The sequence below is a fragment of the Haemorhous mexicanus genome, chromosome 2, assembly GCF_027477595.1.
Source record: "Haemorhous mexicanus isolate bHaeMex1 chromosome 2, bHaeMex1.pri, whole genome shotgun sequence".
Classification (NCBI taxonomy): domain Eukaryota; kingdom Metazoa; phylum Chordata; class Aves; order Passeriformes; family Fringillidae; genus Haemorhous; species Haemorhous mexicanus.
In genome coordinates this window covers 54,142,900-54,163,518 of record NC_082342.1, presented here as the reverse complement: position 1 = coordinate 54,163,518, position 20,619 = coordinate 54,142,900, and the positions used below count along the sequence as shown (strand labels likewise).

The window sequence follows — 20,619 nt, the reverse complement described above, 5'->3', positions numbered from 1 at the left end:
AATTATTTTTGTCTATATTATGTGGTCTGTCAGTAATGCAGAAAGGGAGACAGTGCTGTTGTTTTTAACCTACTATAATACAAACCAATAGTAGAATAACCTTCTTGAAGAAATAAAAGCCCTTCAAACTTCTGAACTACATCAATATAAAATAATGAGTCCAACCATATACCTGTCAAATGAGTGAAACTGCATGGGAAGAATAGCCTGAGCTTCTCTCTTCAGTGCAGGGTCTGGGTAAGGGATCGGATCTGGGCCACATTCTGCAATTTCAACAGGGGCTGCCACAAGACTTTTCAGTATTTCTTTGACATTGATTCCTTTACTTTGGCTGATACTGGATATTGATGATGCAGGTTTCAGAATCTCACTAGGGCTTTCTGTTAAGCTCTCCTGAGATTTCTTCACTTCTGAAGACAAAGTAGACAACAGCTCACTCATAGCATCGGGACCTGTGCTGGTCTCCAAGTCTGTCCCATTCAAAATATTGGGCATCTGTTCATCTCCAATTCCAGAATCTGTATGAGGAATAGAACTTTCCAGCTGAATATCTTCAACCGGTGTTGGTGTTTCTTTATCTTTGATATTTTCTGGAAACACAGTTGGTGTCTCTGCAGCGAAATAGAGATTATGAACAAAATTTAGTTTGATATTTTCCTGTAATATATGATCAGAAGATTTATATTATAGAAATGTGTTAGAAAGGTCACAAATAATGGTATTTTAAACCTTAAAAATTCATTCTAGATACAAAACATTTTACCTCCAGCAGCTTTTTGGCATATAGACAGACTTGGAAGAGGGAGCCCAAAATCGCATTATACAAACTCAGTGACATTTAGAAACTACAGGCCAATACTCACACAGTAATCAAACAACAAAATACAGCCAGCAAAACAACACTAAAAATTATACCTATCAACTGCAGAACCATATTATCCTTGAGCCTACTAGAAGGGAAAATTGCAATCACTTATGCTTTTGGATTACTATAAAATTTACTTTTGTATTGCTGTCATCAAATATTAAGTTTGCATTCAAAAGAAAACTGCTAGACCATTTTTTTGCTTTGTGTTTTGTTTAAAATGTGTATTACACACATTTCTACACACATATCATTGCACTGAATACAGATTAATTTATACATGAAGGAAAAAAACAAGTGTTATTATTGATTTTTTAGATATCTCTTCTTTTCCCACAAAAGGTAAAATTATATAATTCAGGAACAATTAATGAACAAAATAAATGCAGCTTCATAGAGAGACACAAGTGAAATCTGTTGAGTTTGGAACATTTCCAGATTGAAAAGGATTCTACAGCATCTTGAAACCGAGAAGGCCATAACTCTACTAATTACTTCAGTGAAACAGACACAAAATCTTCATTAAATGAGAATAATTTGCTATGCTTAGAAAAAAGTCAGCTAGAGTTTTGAGTAACTTATATACTAATTTTGGTTAGAGAAAGACAAATTGGGCTATTTTTATTGACAAAATACTTTCCTAGTTTATTTTAGAACTACATTATTTTCATTAAATTACTTGTCTAGGTTACAAAATTTAGCTGTCCTATGTATGAAATAAGAACATTTTTAATGGCTCTGATTCAGTGGTTTAGATATTATGGGTAATATTTTATGACATATTTGAATGAAGCTCTGTTACCAAAAAAATGTGCTTCAGAAATGTAACTTTAAAAACAGTCTCATATCTCACTATTGATTTTTTTGTTACAGTCAGGTAAAAAATACCTATTTAGCATATAGGCATAAGTGTGGGTACATACATGTACAAATTAAACAAAATCTGTAAGAGAATATTTATGTGTTTGAACTAATGCTCATGTAAACCTCTTCATATGTACAAGTAATAGGAAAGAACAGAAGAGGCTTTTAAAAAGATGAAGCAGAATCACCCATTATAAAGGAGCATTGTTTTCTTCTTTTAACAGCCATAAACACTGAAGCCACTTCCTTCTTTTTCTCTTAAGTGCATTAAATGCATCTTATCAAATAGATATGAGCTGTTCTTTGTGAAGCAGGAAGTAGAAACTGGATTTATGAGCTGCATCAAATGCATTTAGCATCTGCCAGGTCAGGAAGCAAAATGATCCATATCTACTTAGTACTGCCTATATTTGGCACAGAAAGACATCTGATCCACAGAATGATGCTAATGAATTTTCTGCTTGTCTCTTTAAACTCCATCCATACAAAGATAACACTTCTCAACTGAAGGGAAGATTAGTACTGGACAGCCAGTAAAGCAGGTTGTTGCCCATGAAATGTATGGTTAATAAAATGGCATAAGGCTCTATTATTATGCAAACGAAAAGAGGGCACTAAAAAGAGACGATGGTCCACTACATGGTGAAGTCAGGTTACACCCAACCTCAATTTCCATTAAGGTCAGCAATGCTGAACAGAAAACTTGGTCGAAATACAGTTGTGCAAAGTCAACTACCTTGAGTAAACCAGAAGAAAGATTTTTAACACATTAAAATCTATTGTAATGAACTGACTCCAAGCAAATTTTGAAAGAAATATCCATGATATTCCTGGTCTAGTAATAGCCACTTTTGGTAAACAGATGACTGAAGATAGTAACATGTCACTGAAGAAAACTATACAAGGTTTCTTTTTCCAAGAGATAGGAAAAAAATTATCTCAACAACTGCACACTTTCAACAGAAAGCAAGATTCCAGGATCTATTTTGGAGTAAAGAATAGTAATAAAATGCAACGAGACAAATTTAAAAAATGGCTTTCTTAAAAAATACTTAATACTTATAAGTATATACTTCAAGTATTAGGTATTATTTTTTAATACTTATTGTTCAGAGAAAGTAAGGGTCAATATAGTAAATTCAGAAAAGCTGGGGTTGTCACAACAGATTGCAATTTAGTCATGAGACCCTGGAAATAATTAGAATGTGGGAAAAGAAACTGGCTAAGAAGGAGCCATAAGTTACTTTCAAAAGAAAAGAAAAGCCTATGACACTGATAAAAAAATTCCATGGGAGCTATTTTGTTTGAATTTTGAGTAAAATTTCAGGTAAAAACATTGTGGCTAAATTTGCTGATGACAAAATTATGAGGTGCAAATTACATTTAATAGTGAAAAGCTTTGTATCTAGTGAAGATCACAGAGATTCCCATTATAACTGGAATTCATCTTTGGTAAATGACTGAAAAGAAGGATTTGGATACATCAACTGGTGGGTAACTATTTAGTTGCCAATACAATATTCTCACAGAAAAGGCAAATGTGACTCCAAACTTTTTCAATGCTTTGCAACAGCTAAGCATTAACAGCATTAGAGAAGGCTCTGGAAGGATTCATGATGGAATACTGTGTATGCCTTCATATTTGAGAAATGTGGAAGTGCCACTATGGAGTTATTTAGCGATCTACTGTTGCAGGAAAGAGTTTGGCTGACATAGTCTGGCCAAACTAATGCTGAGACGTTATACAAAAGCTATCACAAGCTGAAGATGAAAATTAAAAAAAAAAAAAAAAAAAAAAAAAAAAAAAAAAAAAAAAAAAAGAGGATTGCAGGGTTGGAATGAGAAAACCAGCGCAAACTCACTATGAATAAATTTTTATTTGGAAAGTGACAGTCATCAATACATAATTAAGGTTATGTAGAAGCTTTCCAATCAGCGTAGCAAGTTAAAAAAAAATAGAACTAATCTTGAGATGCTATAAATAGGACTGTATTAATTAATCAGCAGGTGACCTGCAAACCTTTGTTCCCAAATGAAAATAAAATGATGGGAGGCCTGTGTCATTTGATGCTAAAAATTGATGTAAAGTTATATTTGTGGACATAAAATTTCAGTATGACATACTATTGAAAGAATATGATTGACAACACTAATTGAAAGGATTTAGGGCAAAAATATCAAAGGAAGTTATTCTAAATTCAGGCAACTGTATGTATACTTGATGTACACAAAAATCAGATTTATATCTTTACTTGTTTTTGCTGTGAATCCAATACCTGATACAAATATGCTACACTAAGCCAATTCAGCTCAGTCTGATTTATCACTATGAATAACACCTCAAAACTACTAAGTGGAGTGCATTAACTCTCATTTTTAAAACATCAAGCAAGCTAAATGGATAAGGGTTTAAAAGGTTCAATTTACATTTTGTGCCTTTAGAAAAAATAAATTAAGAACTGATAAAACTTCTTAACTACCTTTCAGGTAAGAATCCTAGCAAATTAGGGTGTGTGAAATCCACATAAATATGGGTGAAAATATGCTTTATAAGACCTTTTTGATCAACATTATTATTAATACTAATAATTCCTTAGGTAAATGGTAAACTTCTTAGCATAGGTCACAAAACCCAACCAGTTTTAGTTATAAAACTGGATACCTGTAAGTTCTGTTCCATATTCTTTTACACCATGACAAAGCATTTTGGTTGCCTTCTGAATGCAGAAATAAATACTGATTGATTAGGTGATTTAAAAAATCTTAAACCAGAAACATCCATTATTTTATAGAAATCCTAAATACTTAAAGCAACTTAGCAAAATGGTAAGCATGAACAGAAGCAAAGCCACATCTGATTGCATCTGTCCACCTTCTAACACTGTGACAGTAAGACACTAAATTTTCAGCAAACCTCATCAGTTTTCTACAGCACAAGGCCATGTCAGTAGACAAAGCAGAATCATTACTAGATCTAGTGATCTTAACCCTGTCAGAAACAGGCAGTTGGAAGCCAGATGCCTGCTTCTTACTGTTTTTCATTCTAACTAATGAGTTCATCTACTATATTATGGGAAAAATATGGGCCTAAGTTAACTAAATGACATATTGTATATCTGGTGACCTCATCCGTCACGCTCTTTCCCTAGAATATCTTGTTTGCTTGTGATTTATGAAGTGTATTGTAATTGTTTTAACCTACTGAGTTACCTAAATAGCTCTTGCACTGCTTCCATATGGCTAAAAAATACAACCCACACTCCCCCTGTTTATTAACCTAATAATGAGCCATTTCGTATGTAAGGCAAATGCACACAATTTTGTTTTATAAAAAATGATGACTCAAATCACACTTTTAATATTTATTTACTTTAAAAAGATGGAAAAAAAAAAAGTGTGTTTTCCTGTGATCTTCCTGTCTCTTTCATAGTGTTAAACCTTTCTACTAGATAAAAATGTGCTGAAATTTTTCAATAGTAAGATGAATGAAAATGATTTTTTTAATTGCTTACAATTTGGCTGAAAAAGTATTGGGAAGCAGTACTATTCCATATAAGTGTCAAATTTCTGCTGTAAACAATAGAGAAACATTTGGCAGTGGAAGGGTTATGTCAATCTTCATACAGGACTTGCCACCACCTTCTTCTGCATTTGCACTGAAAAATTTATGAGTTGTTTTCTGCATAGCTATCTTAAAGTGCTGGTCATAATCTTAATAGTTGCCTTTTATAAACACTTTGCAATTTTCTAAAAACTTCCAGAAACAGCACCCTCCAAGCTGAAAATGCTTTCATTCCAAAAAGGCAGTGATATTACAGCTTCCTCCATAGGTGGAAGAGTCAACTAATCAATTCCTAAACTCAAGGCCATCAAGATAGAGTGGAAAAATTCTTCCCTGCAACATCACTTAACTAATTTTCATGTGTAAGAAGCAGCATGATTAAACTGAGATGAGAAACTAAATATGGGAACAGAATCAAAGAGTAATAAGGTACATTGAGAGAAGCAAGCAAGAGCAATAAGGTACATTGATTTAAAGGTACATTGAGAGAAGTAAGCAAGAACGAGCTTGCAATACAAAAGTCCCTCGAGCTTAAGGCACAACAGTGAGAAGAATTCCCCTAAAAGAAGCATTAAGATTCCAATCTGCTCTCTATCTGCTACTCAGGACTTTCTCTTCTGTTGGCATTTCTATTTCCCTGTGAAAGTTTTAAGCTTTTACCAGAGTAAAAATTCCTTTTATAGTGATCCTGATGATGGCCCAACCATGTAGAATCTAGATGGTCTAGAATTTTGGCAGCTTGGCTGATATTAATCTTCATGTACCTGTTCATTAATAGGCAAATTTGGTCATGTCCCACTAAAAGACTTCATGGAGTTCTGTTATTTCTGAGGCAAAGTAACATGAACAACACTGAGAGTTCATGTTTAGAACACTCATTTAGTATTCTAAAATATTTTTAAAGAAATTTCTTTTAAATTGCATTACTAAAATGTAAGGGAAAAGAGCCTGGTTTAGGGTTACAATTTTCCATTCTTTCACTATCAGTCTTTTATCTACAAAAACATTTGATAAATGCAGCCTGCATTTAACTTGCATCTGTTATTTAGCCAACACATTTATCCAGGTTTCTGAAATTCCTGCGAGACCAAACACTGTCCCTTTCCTTCCACAAAGACAGCAATGCAGCAGTGCAGACTGAGCTGTCCAGAAGCATGCTGCTACATGGGCACACAAAGAGGTGGAAGTAGAGCACATGCCATGGCAGCCTCTGGCTGGCAATAGGAAAAACTATACATAGGATATGTCAGGGCTCTGATATGTGTGGCTGAGGGCAGAAGGAACACAGCTGAAAATGAGGGGACTGAGCAAAGTCAGATAGGAAATTCTCTGGGGTGGGTTGGCAATTGGAAGGGCATAGGTTTTGGTACAGGGGATTTAAGACAGAGGGTTGGGAATTTTCCTTGTAGCCAGCATGGATTTGTTAGGAGAAGCGATGTAGCGGTCAACCAGGAAAAGCAGAGAGGCACTGAAATGGGAGAGGAATAGAGCAGGAGAGACTTAGGGTGGGGAAATCAAGATAGGGAAGTGATTGAAGAGGACAGTTATCATCAGCCTCTGTTCACATCTGGATGTGTCTAAGTGCATGTCCTCTCTTTTTGTTCTCTGGAAATTTCTTCTATGTGCTCAAATTCCTCAAAAGTCTTATCATTTGTTCCATTCCCTGAAGTTATTAAGGCAGGCCATACCTACCTTGACCACAGAAAGGACAGTGAAAGAGCCACGTATGACAGACACAACCTCCTGATCTGTTTAGGCAGTCTTTAATCAATGTCTGAATTTTTCTTTACTACTCAAAGGTCTTTCACTCAGTGTTTGATGGATAAGACATCAGTCTGACTGATTACCTGGCTGCCAAACAAAATGCCTTTAAGCCAAAGCATTACCAAGATATTAACTAAAAGATATGAAAAAGATACAATAAAAATAAGAAAATGAGTAGTCATATTAAAGAAATGTTAGCTTTAGAGTAAACCAGGTGTTTTCTTTTTGAAACAAAACCTGAATGGAAATTAGGAACAATATGATAATGTTTTTTTTCCCTAGGTCAATTTCCCGAGTTTTTTCAGTTTATATTTTTAGTAATTTGTTTTTTATTGCACAAAATTAAAAGATAAATTACTTTAGAGGTACCTATGATAATATCTGTATTTCTGATGTACTCTGAAAAAGATGGTGGTTTTGTAATTAGACATTTCTTAGAAATGAAATTTAAAGAAATCTCTCATGTAGGTTACAGCATCCAGCAACAAAAATGAACAGTGAAACACAGAGAATGTTCCATATAGACAAGGAAACATATTAAAACATTTTGGTTTAAGCACTACTTTTTAAAAAACTTTCAGTTTTAAAACTTTCCATTTTAAAAAACTTTCAGTTTTTTAAAAAACTTTTAAAACATCTGTAATTTGTACAAACAAATGAAAATAAAATAATCCCTATTACAACTGCTTCATGCATACATAATTATTGATCAATTAATAATGAAATATATGTGCAAACTTCTCCTATGATGCCTTAAGTAGCTGGTAAAGTGCAATAAATAATAGATTAGGATGTATTCAATTCTATCTAACGATCTTCAAATGCATGTCTTTTCAGATATAGTTGTAATAAGGAGCATATGTTTCATCAGAAGAACAGTAAGATTATTTTGAGCAGCATATAGAAATTCAATAGAATCGGAATTTTATGATAATCAGGATTACCACCCATGCTCTTTATAGCATTCTCCTTTCTTGGAAATATATACACAACTAAATTTTGGAGGGGGATGGAGACATGAGTTTTGTCAGGACTTCCTGAGGCAAAGAATATTTTCACAGGCACTGGAAATTCGTCCTTTAGTACACTTTGGCTGTTCTCTTAATGCAAAATAGTTTGAAAATAATCTGGAAATCTCTATGCTACTACATTAGAAATACAAACAACAGTGTCATTCCCAGGGTACTATATACCTAGGGGACCTGAAAAACTGGATACTTTACCTGTCTTCAAAGAGAAAGCTGTTTCTGCAACATTTTAATATAGTTTGTTCTGTCAAAAAAAATAAATCAATAGCTTCCAGTCCCACTGCAACACATATCTTTAAGAAATCTACTAATTTACAGCGCTTTGGGAAAAATACAGGCAGTGATAGCAAGCAAGTGGAAAAGTCAATCAATTTTTGATAGAAGTTTCTGATAACCTACATACTGATTTCCTTCACACAATATATAATAAGCTAAATTGCACTGTTGCCATACTTTCATTTCTGAAATACTCCAGCATAATGCAAATGGAAACATCATTTTTCAACTGAAAATATCTACACATTACTTTGTTAATTTTAATTGTGTTCTAAGTAATTTACAGGAGGCCAGCTGAAGTGTAAAAGGAAAAAAAAAAGATTCACATTTTCTACTGTTGGAGATGTGGAAACACTGTTGAAATGAATAGTCCAATAAACCTTCAAGGAAAGCAAGGAAAGCTTCAATAGCAACCAGAAGTGGAAAAACTCATTTCAAGTGATCCTGACCCCTATAGCTAAATCTTGTAATTGGTAGCTATAATTTGACTCAGTTTTACATGGCAAGGCTTATTAGCTGTTATTAACAGAAGATAGCATGCTCCTCTATCTCTCCTCTTATTCTGATTGAAGGGTGTTTCTCTCTCAAAACATGTACTGATTACCCTGTGCCTGGTAAGAGAAAAGGCTGCTCTTAGATTTTGTGTCTCTAGTTCCACATCTTCCAGACATAACACATAACACAGAACAAAATTGGTACATACCAATTTTGGGAAAATATCCTTATCTAAGTGGAGAAATCAACAGAGAACAAACCAATATTTTCCAAGCTATTCCAATTGCTCCCATTTCAGAAATTAAAATTTTGGCATTTTGTACTAAGCTCACAAAGGTAGCTTGTTAGCAGTAAATGGACATTAGTGATGTCTTGCTCAACACAGTTGTATCTATGAACATATATGTAAAACAATTATAGATGTGGATAGGGTTATTACTAAGAAACAATGTCATTATTGGATTAAGTGCCTGACATCAAAGAATTTGATTCCAGCTTTTGTCATAAACCAGTGTTTGCGTCTGGAGTTCAGTTATGCCATGTCACAGGAGTCAGGATTGATCTGACCAAGACACATCAGCTGTGACAGCTGCAGTGAATGAAGAAAGATTGGCATTTCTAGTGACCAGTAGATCTCAAAGCAGGTCAGATGAACCATACCCTAAACATGCCCTAACCTCTCTTCACCTATTTTCAAGGGAGATGAAGATGACTAGCTCAAATATTGATTCACTACTAATATTTTCCAGAAAGCAGAACCCACGCATGACTGATGATTTTAAGACAAAACCCTGAAAATCCAGTACAGAGGTTTTGGACAATCATTTTTAACATTATTCTCATCTTTACTAAATCTCCCTATTTAATTAAATTAATTAATTTTAAGTTTATTAATTCTTTGGTATTTTGAACAGGAAGAAGCAAGTCTGCAGTATTTACTTTTGTAGGACTGTGTTTTTCAGACAACCTTCAGATTCAAGAGAAAAGTTCTGATCTGCCATTTCCCTCCAGACTCCAGTAATGAATTACTTCAAAGTGTAAAGCTATATATGACCTAAATTGAAGAGAGAGAACTTTCTCTTAATTTTACAAGATTTGCTTTGTCTGACTACAAAAAAATTTAAAAGTACTGTAGACTCTTTAAAGTTATCGGAAACAAGGAGGAGAAACATAAGCACTTTCAAAAAACTTATGATGAGAGTAAATCTACAGATACAGATATATTTTTCTCTCCCTGTGGATCAAGTCAGAAGGTAAAATAAACACAGAGGTATAGAATGTTATAAAGAATTATATATTTTTATTGTTAAATGGTAGTCATGGACACTACTGTAATAGTTTTTCCTTCCTGGGTGTGACCTTTTTCCTTCAAGCACCATAAGATAACACCTAGCTTATGAGCAATATCTGAATAATATTAAGAGAAACATTATTTTGCCATCTACAAACATTTTAAGTAAGGGTAGAATATATTTCACTGCAGAATATATTTTAAGGTCTTTAATTTCAATACTATCTTTTATTTATATCCACTAATATCAGTAAAGAAGGCAAAATTTAATATTTTTATGGTGATAATGGAAGAGTTTCATATAAAATAAAATGATGTTAAAATTCTTATAACCCAAACTTGACAGCAGCTGCAGTTTCTCATAATATACCTAATTTTATCTTGCCCTTTTTCCCTGGTAAGTTTCCTGGTCAGATAATTAGATTATACTAAAAATGGAGAAAAAGTTTTCTTTTAAGGAGTCAGTCTCTCTTCCTGAATTAAAGAGATCTTTTTCTGTACAGTTCTAACAATTACGATACTACTTGCTTGATAAACAAAGAAAAAATTCTTTATATCCATCTAGTGTCATATGGAACAAATAAAATATGTCTTCCAGGTAACAACCAAATTTCTATCAATTTTCGATAAGTAGGACTTTGCTTTAAAAATGTGTTTTTAATTTTAAAGGCTACATTAAATCACTTTGTATTAAGTAAAAATACCTTAAAATTTAGGATCATATTCAAAAATTAAATTTGCTGCCAATGTCCGAAAGCAACTCAGGTCACTGAAAAAAACCCAATTGGCTTACCCACTGGAATGAAAGATTCTCTTGAAATGACAAATATGTTTTGACTTCTGGTCTTTTCTGACAGCATTTGCAATTTATTTTCATTTAACTTTTTGCTGATGTTCAAAACTGAGGAACTGTGTTCAAAATATAAAAAGTGGAATTGTTTTTCCTCCAATGGGTAAAACTGTAAAGAGTATGAGACTGAAACCTCAGACAGCTAAAACCCTTAAGGACCTGATGATATCAAAAAATAGAACAATTAACCACAGATAACATTTCCTTTACTGAATAATTTATTTCTAAAGCCAAACCACTTTTATTTCTAGCCAGCTCACACTTCTAATGTAGCTCTATTCAACTGTTTCAAAACCAAAACTATTTTATTTGAACTCAAGGTAAAACAAATAAAATAGATAATAATATTAATATTGAGCAATAGAAAATATTTTCTTCTTTGTAGGGCAGACAATATCCTATGAATCAAAATCACAAACCCTGGCCTACAGGCTGTTAAAAATTAAAGCAATTTATAATATACATACACACATCAAATTTATACATACATACACATATCAAAGCTCAAGAAATGCCAGATTAACATAGTAATAGGCTAATTTGATGTAATAAGTATTTTAACAGAATATTCCCAGAAAGCATATGACAAGCATAAATCACCTTGGTACTGAAGTAGGATGCTAGCTATTCTGTTCTTTACAAACTGTGTTCATTCTAAGTAACTTATGCCTTTTAAAAACCAGTCTTTTTACCCAGTGAGATTTTACAAAATTATAACAAGGACATTTTCATCAAATTAATTTTTTTAAAATTCTTTTACATTCTGTGTTGACAGTACATTGCATGCAAATTATTGTGGAAATGCACAAGTAAACTTGGCTAAAGTTACATTCAGGTAACTCTCTCTTTTTCAAGAAATGAAAAACCCCCCATGTTCCTACCTTATAGAGTACATATTAAAACATACAAACAAGCAAAACAAAACAAATCAGGCCCAAAACATATAATAGTTGCTTTGGTAGAAAAATTGGTTTCCTTCAAGAGAAACACAGCACAGCACATTAAGTAACAGGCATAAATAATTCACATACAGTATCAGAGGTTTACATACCATCAGGAAGGCAAGAGAAAAAGCGAGAAAGGAAGGCAAAAGAACAGGAAAAGATACAGGGAAAGGAAATACTACAAAACTACTTTATACTTCATTTGGTATGCAATTTTTTCAAAACAGGCCTGATTTTATTTTTATGGGTGTTAATATTGTCGCAGAATAACCACAAACCAGAAGAATTTAGATTTTCCTATATCCATTTCCTTCTCCTGACTGTTTTTTTTTGGCTTTTTTTTTTTTTTGTTTGATTTTATTTTATAATAATTAAAGATAATAAATTGTAGTGAAAGTGGGAGAGAGATTTTTTAGAAAATTGCAGCAGGAAGTTCAAGTTTTAAAGGTATCATCAGGTCTGATCTCCATGTAACCTGAGGCGTATACTTATTTATCAACAGTAACATCACATTTAGTTCTTGAAGTGCATTGCATTAAATAAGAACACCCAAACAGGTTAGGAGATGATGTTAATATTACCTTTGTAAAATGAGTGGGCAAAGCTCTGCTCAGGAATTAACTTGGCAAGGAATCCATGGTTCAAACTTGGGTGAGGGATAGATGGTATGACCACAACTGTGGAGAAAATCATGGAATCAAATGTGAGCCAGCTAGTATTCATGTGTGGCCTGGTCCACTGTGGATCCATGACAGATATCCTATCTCATTGAAACATGCAAATATGGTATTACCAACAAAAAAAAAAAAAAAAGGCATTTCTAAAAGAAAAAAACCACCAATTTCCATATCAAGAGATAGGAAACAGCATACCTATTATTTGGGCACTTCAAGAGCAACATTTATAGGGAAAAAGAGACACAGATAGATAGATAGATATATACAAGCAAATAGGCAAGACAATACTGGGTGAAAGTAGCAGTTTCTTAGTTCAGAACCAAAACATTAAATCAGGAAGGCAAAAAGAATTATGATTTCTTTTAACTGACATTCATTTATGTAGTATTTTTCAAATGGGAAGCCTACAAGCACATGGACTTCAGAAAATTACGTAAACTTAGCAAATTAAAACAGCATGATGAATCATAAAATAATGACTAAATGTGAATATAACACAAACTGGAAGAAAAATTCTATTAAGAACAAAAATTAGCCACTCCATAAATGAAGAAAGCAATTTAAGATCAATACAAGAACAAAAACATAGACAAAAAATTTTGTGGACAAATGCAGCTCCTGTTTTCAACTCTTTTAACACAGAAGGTACAGTTATAATTGATACAACCAGACTTGAAAAAAAAAAAAAACTGGACTGAGTGCAAAATATTTGACACAGTGTGGGGTAAGGTTTGCATCCCTCATTTCTAACAGGTTCTGAGACCTAACAGACTCCCTCCTTTTGGGCTGAAGAACACATGCCAGTAAAACCACTACTAAAACAAATCACAAACAGTTCAGTCGAAGAAGACTACAGCAATGTTTTCTTTTTATTCTATTGTTATCATAGGCTTTTAAATGCAGGCACCAATGCAGCAGGACTTCAAGTAGGTACTCAGTCCTCCACTAATACCCTTTCACAAACTTCCTCACTCAAACAAAGGGAGCTCATGAGGGCAAGCAGCTGTATTCTCTGTTTATTCATTTTGTGGTATAAAGATATCTGTTCTTCCTAACACATAATAGATTCAAGAAGATTTTTGGTGAACTACATTGTACCTTACAATTTAAACTCTGTCAGGAATCCTGGTTTCTTAAAATTATTTTCAAATTAAAGAAAGATAAAAACAAATAAAAATTAGTAATACCTTATAAACAAGTATAGAGAACACCTCAAATATGCAAATGTATTTTAAAACTCCAATTTATTACACTGGAAGAAATTAGTATGTAATTTCCTATCAGGATCTTAAGCTACTCACTAAAAATACTTTGTAGTAAAATAATTACAGTTCTAAAAACAAAACAAAACAAAATTACACAACATTTGAAAAAAACAAATTTACCTGTACTTGTTGGTGAATTTATTTCTTGTCTGATATTTCTACCTGCCTGGCTCCCAGACCTCGCAGTTTCTCGCTGTGGTTCCAGGATGTCACGGTACTTGGAGACCATCAGGACAGAGATGAAGTAAACCACAGCCAAAGCTAGGAACTGAGCTTGCTTGCTGTCGTCCTGTGCCAGGGAAAAAGAAACACACCTAGAATATTGAATATTTTTATGGACTTCTTCTTCAAAAACATCACAATTCTTAATAGTTAATACAAAGCTGAAAAGCTGCTTCTGCCAGCATAGCAGGAAATGGATAATGAAGCAGGCTGAGTGGGTTTTCAGTGGAGTAGTACACACACAGAGCACATAGTAAGTACTGAATTTTGGAGGTAATTTGTCAACCACACAAATCTCGGGGTCTGTGGAGTCAATGGACTTTTCAAAACAGAGGCCTGCCTCTACTCCAAGAGTGCTTTAAAGGCTTCCTGGCAGTAAGGGCAACTGTCTTTTGCTGCCCCAAGGATGAGATTGTGACAGCCCCCGACAGAAGGAGGTAAGGGGTAGAATGGCTGACAGGGAAATCTAAACTCACTGATGTTTCTCTAGCTGACGCTGGATGCAAAGGCAGGCATAGCAGCTTCTGGCAACACATAAAAGCAGGAAGAATGTACCCCTGTTTTTCTTCCATAAAATAGCTTGTACATTCTGATTTCCCCTTCCTCAGGAGATGTCAGCAGCAATCCTAGCTTTCCAGGACTGATTTAAGTGAAAGCCAGGAGCACTATAACTTTGCTGTCTTTTCTTCTCATCCTGCATAATCTGCTGTTCAAGGGAAACTGCCATCTATGGCTTAGATATTATCCTGATTGAGTTTAAATTGCTCTAATTCAACTAAATGTCTTTTAATATTATTATTATTATTACTATTATTATTATTATTATTATTATCATGTAAAACTTAACATGATTGTCGTGGTTTATGGGGAAATGGTTTCTTTGGGATGGTGTGGTCACGCCAATCGGTGTCCAGATTTCAATATTGGCACCTGGTTTGTCCACTGAGGGCATGGATACGCCTCTGAGAACACAGAGGGTTAATAGCTGTGAACTCCATCTGGAAGTTCCTTTTGAGTTCTGGCCCTGGACCAGAGGAGACCTCTCCCCTGTCCAGCTCCGAGCTGGGCAGGGGGGAGGGGAGCCATGCGGCCGGAGGGAGGTAGGCCAGGCCTGGGCCGAAGGGTGGAGGAGCATTGCACTGCGAGGGCTTCGGGCAGCCATCCCCCATTCCCCCCCGGAGGGAGAGAGAGAGAGGAGAGCAGACTGTGCTTGGGATAGCGCGGCTGGAGTGAAGGAGAAGGGGGGGGTGCCCAGCAGGGCAGCCAGCCGTGGGAGTTCATGAACCAAACCGGCAGAGCCTGGGACTTTTAACCTTCTTGGGATGATGGAAACCTTGCAAATGCTGATTCCTCCTGGAGTTGGTGAGATTGAGAGAAGTTGAGAAGAATTCTAGGTGGGAGGAGATGATGGAGTGGCTTTTGGCTGGACTTTTCTTGGATAGCTATGGACAGAACCCTTGAGTTCCTGTGACACAGAGACTGCATTCTAGGGGGAGGCAATGGCTCAGAGCTAAGAGAGTGCGGTGATGTGAAGGTGTGTGAACAGAGACGAAGGGTGAGGAGGGTGGTGGTGGTGCCCTCCGTCTTCGAAGAAGAAGAAGAGGAAGATGATCTCTGTTCAAGAGACCCCTCAGTCCCAGACGGTGAAATTTGGGGGGGGACAGGTGTCCCAAAAGGAGAGGGACTGTGCTCTTTTTTGGAACTGGACAAAGCATCCTTAAAGGGAAAAAACCCTAGAAGAAGCTCTGGTCCAGGTGCAGTGGTGAGAGCACTGGACATGGAAGGAAGAGGTCACGATGGCAAAATGTTCTCCGGGCGGTGCCACACGTGACACAGAAACATGAGAAGTTTCGACTGTTTCCTGGGTGAAGTCTGTAGTGCAAGAGGGACTCCTCTCTTCTCAAAGAATTGAGAATTGATTATCCAAAGGGTGGTAACGGAATTAGGAAATTTGGTGGGGGGAGGAGGAGGAAATTTGGAAGGTTTTCATCCTGTGTTCTGTGTGTTTTTTCCCTGTAGTTTTATGTTAATAAAGTTTTTTTCCTTTCAATCGTAAGTTGGAGCCTGCTCTGCTCTGTCTCTGATGACATCTCACAGTAGATACCAGGAAAAGAGGTTTTCTCATGGAAGCACTGGCATTTCGCCAGGCTCAGACCATGACAGCTTTCCAGGACTGATTTAAGTGAAAGCCAGGAGCACTATAACTTTGCTGTCTTTTCTTCTCATCCTGCATAATCTGCTGTTCAAGGGAAACTGCCATCTATGGCTTAGATATTATCCTGATTGAGTTTAAATTGCTCTAATTCAACTAAATGTCTTTTAATATTATTATTATTATTATTATTATCATGTAAAACTTAACATGATAAAATTAAAACTTTAGTTTCTATCTTCTTGTCTAGTGGTTTCATCTTTTCTCAATTTCACAAGTATGTACTTTTTATTACAGTTAGAATAGAGAGTATGTACTTTCTATTACAGTTCCAGTGCTTGTTTTCCATGTTTTCTGGGTGCTATTAAAACTGGCTGCATGCTTTTGCAAGTCTTAAAATAATTAGATTTTCTCTTCTTAATTTCTTTCATAGAAGTTCCAGAGACATGCTTTCTTGTATTCTTTTCTCCATTACTTAAGAAAAGAATAGGTGACAGAATATTGCTTTTTTGAACTCATGTTGGAGAATCTAAATGCAATGATGTACTTGCAGGTATACGGTAATAATTCCCATTCCAAAACAAGTATATTGTGGTGCAGCTTTGTGCTAAAATCCATTGCAGAAAAATCTGAAAAACATTTTTATATATGTTTACATACATAAATGTGTTCAGCAGAAGTGAGGATTTGCTGCATTTCTGTAACATATATACTAATTTTTTTTCTACCCTGGTTGGATGAATAGTTGGCTCCTTCAGTAAAACAATTTAAATCAACATATGTTGTAACTGATTTATCTTGGCTGTGTTTATTTGGCTAGTATAAGATTAAGGCTGAGTGTTAAACACAGTTAACTACTAATCTCAAATAGCTTCATCAATATAATTTTCAAGTGCAGAAGGTGGCTGGTAGTTACAATGTCACAAGCAGAGAGTTTGCAGATAATACAGGAAGTGCCACACATGAAGGATATTTTTAATTCGGGTACAATCAAAATCTTTTTCAATAAGTGATGATTTTGCAGGAGAAAGAATTACAGCACACACTACTCACCACATCACGGAAAACAACTGCTCGTAGACGATTAATATCAACATCCTGAAGAAGCCTATCCGGGTCTTTTATGGGAGAAAGATTTCCAGGGACATTTTCAAGGGGAGTCTAAAAATAAAAAGGAGTGAGATTTTTTGGTCCCCTCAAAATATCAAAGCATTTCTGTTAGAACCTTAATTTGACGTAATTTTTTTAGCTATTACATCAATCTTCGATAAAATTCCACATAATACTCAGATAAGGGCTCTAGAAATAATGTGATGCTTTGAATTATTGTCTTAATGCTATTTAAATTGTTACATCTTTCCAGCAGTTGGAACAGCTGTATTGCTAGACAGAGTACAGATAATCATTTTCACACAAAAGTTTCAGATTACATTCACTTCATAACAGAATAAAAAATTATTTCTAATATGCCTGGTATGTTTGAAAATGCTGAACAGAAATAAAAAAAATGTTAATTTTACTGAGACTTATTACAGGCTATGGATAAAATAACTGCTACTATTTTAAAAAGATAGAATAGCATGCTTCCTTTAAAAATTAAAATGTATTAAATGTGAGGCCTGAATAGCTAAAAGTCTCCTTATAGGGATTTTCCTTGCATTGAAAGTGACAGTATTTAAAAAGGTAATGTCTTTGTGAGATTTAATGAAATAAAATTGTGAAAGGACCTAACTTTGCAAAAACTATTTGAAAAAATTTTAGAGAAGAAAAAAAACCCTGATTTAGCAATGAAAATATAACAGCAAAAAAAAAAAGGGATCCTTTACATCATGCAATGTCTTGTATTTTATTCATGGGCTCTGACAAATTATTCAAGATTTTCATTTCTGTATCCTCAAAGTCTTAAAGCTGTGAACAAGTTAAAATATATTTAAAAAAAAAATAAAAACAAAAAGAATTAATTAATGACGCTGGAAAAACCAAGTGGTAACTGAATATCCAATAAAATTCACTTCTAAAAGCAGATAGTAAGTACTGATCCATAATATGCATTCAAAGGTCTGTTGAAGCTAATGGAACTCAGATATTCCACCAACACAGATGCAATTGCAGGATTTCATCAAAAGTGGAGAGTACCCTGATGGAATAAAAAAAATCTATTCAGGTATATATGACAGAGCTGAGTAAGGGAACTTGCTCTTTCAAGTAGGCCAAGCAAGAGTGCAACAGTTGGTTAGAATTGCTACAGTCATACTCCTTCATCAAGGTTTGTATCTTTCAAAAGAGCCTCCTCATACACTTTCCCATAAACCAGCTAACAGGAAAAACCTAAGCTTTTGCCAAATGTTTGAGAAGTCAGTTACAATTATTTTCTGATCCTAAAAAAAATGTTGTTTCAGTCTTGTCATCATTGCTGTTGGTTTCCTAAGGCTCAGTTACCTTGGTTGCTGCTGATGCTGTTACACCCTGAAGAGCATCTTGCGTTTTACCGCCAATTAATGACGTCTTGTTTACTCTCTCTCTTTGCCTTTGCCGGCATTCTAAGCAGTTCCTCACAGCCACACAACAAACTAGAAGAAATGAAAATGCCAAAAATTGGAATATTTTTTCAATATTACATTTATAACACCAATTAGCATTCATTCCTAGTAGGCACTAATTGAAAATTTTATTAAAAAATTGAGAATTGAGAAGAAGTCACAAATTTGATACCAGGAGTAGTAAAATTATCAGTATCACAACAAGTAGTATGAGTAACAGTAAACAATGAAGACAAATGCCACACTGTTGCAAAATTTATTGAGATCTACAGTGTCTGCACAAGTATCCCACTCTTTTTATTTTACATAGCCCATAGAGTCCTGCAAATCCATGGAAACTTGCATAAGAAAAACTGCAATATGGAGGCAGTAAAGCAGCTTTAAGAAAAAAAAAAAATCATCTGTTTACTGATTTAAATTTAATATTTTTACTCTCCCTGAATATATACAACTTGAACTACATAAGGAAGAACATTTTCAGACATGTCTTTCTTATGACTAAATTGAATTGGCCTTAAAAACCTATCAGATCAATAAATAATAAATGGGATTTTTACTTTATCACATCAAGCTCTACCTACAAGGTCCTTTGCTGCACATGTCACTATTTGATCCATCACAACTCATTGATCTGTAAGTAACTATTTAATACATCCTGTCTGTTGACTTACCAAGCCTTAGGCACTGTCGCATTAGACCTCCAGAAGACATGTTTTTTTCAGCTTCAATCTCACTAAAATTTAGAGAACTGGCAAATACCAGTACATCAACCATCGCCATCAGACGGCTGAGAAACGTCACTGCTGTCTCGGCCGACATTCCTTGTGTCACTTCGATATTTTCCAATTCAGTCTTTAAAAGGAGATAATTGAATTAAACAGTTTGAACACAACTGAAATATAAAGACAGCACATACACATAGAAATCTAAATCTTCATGCTTAATGGCAGATAGACTGAAAAGTTATTTCAAAATCTCCTACTGATACGATTTACATAAGCTGTGAGTGAAATTCAAAGTAAGGCAGCATGAAGAGTGAGAAAATTATTTATATATACATGCTATAATAGATGAGAAAAAGTCTAATATAAATGAGAAAGTTATTAGCAATTACATAAAGACAAAGAAAGGGCAGATAATAAAACAATGCATGGTGTTAAAGGGTGCAACATATTCTTACTTTCCTCCATAGGCTAGGCAAACAGGTAACAGATTAAGGGAATTACTCTGTGTATAGCTTTTACTTTTTTATGTTCTTTCATATAAACAAATGTGAGGAATGGAGTGGGAAAAAACATGCAGTTTTGCATTCTGTCTCCATGAATTGATTTTCCCTGCAATGTTTATAGCATATAGAATCCTGACAGAGTCCAATTCTTCAATTTATGTCTGCTACCTCATGACAACAACAGAGGGAAAGCAAAAAGGCACAAGTGACATGGCATGTAGTTCACATGTCCCAGAGAATTGCTGTTTCTTTCCTAACGTTGTACTCTACTTAGTGGGAAGCAGCAGAAAATTTCTGAATGGGTTCAATCTCTGAAAACCAAATTTTTTTTCTCCAAAAAAGACACTTAGATGTCCAGAGTCATGTTTTTAAATACCATCAGGTATTTAACAGTGCAGGTAAGTGAGGAAACAGTCAGCTTAATCCAAAACAAAAAATATCTGTTTAAACACTCTTGCCTCTGGAGCTAGGCAAATTGAAAACAGGAATGTGTGATACTTGTCTGCAATCAGAATTATATTACTAAATACTATTTTAAAATGTGTTTAAAGGTGGCTGATTCTTATTGATTGTCAGCAAGTTTTCCAGTTGCAAGA

At 34.7% G+C, this 20,619-nt stretch overlaps 1 protein-coding gene across 6 annotated transcripts in view; it reads right to left on the bottom strand.

Annotated features, from left to right (window-relative positions):
* The window catches only part of NBEA (neurobeachin), a 454,976-nt gene that overhangs the window by 281,569 nt on the left and 152,788 nt on the right, over positions 1–20,619 (bottom strand). For 5 of the 6 annotated variants that reach the window (XM_059838861.1, XM_059838862.1, XM_059838865.1 and 2 more), the window contains 6 exons: positions 19,467–19,647; positions 18,695–18,825; positions 17,309–17,416; positions 14,002–14,170; positions 12,521–12,616; positions 173–611 (listed from right to left, as the gene is read on the bottom strand). In XM_059838861.1, coding sequence (XP_059694844.1) covers positions 173–611; positions 12,521–12,616; positions 14,002–14,170; positions 17,309–17,416; positions 18,695–18,825; positions 19,467–19,647 — 1,124 coding nt within the window. The remainder of the gene's footprint in view (positions 1–172; positions 612–12,520; positions 12,617–14,001; positions 14,171–17,308; positions 17,417–18,694; positions 18,826–19,466; positions 19,648–20,619) is intronic. The other variant, XM_059838864.1, reaches the window with a different exon arrangement.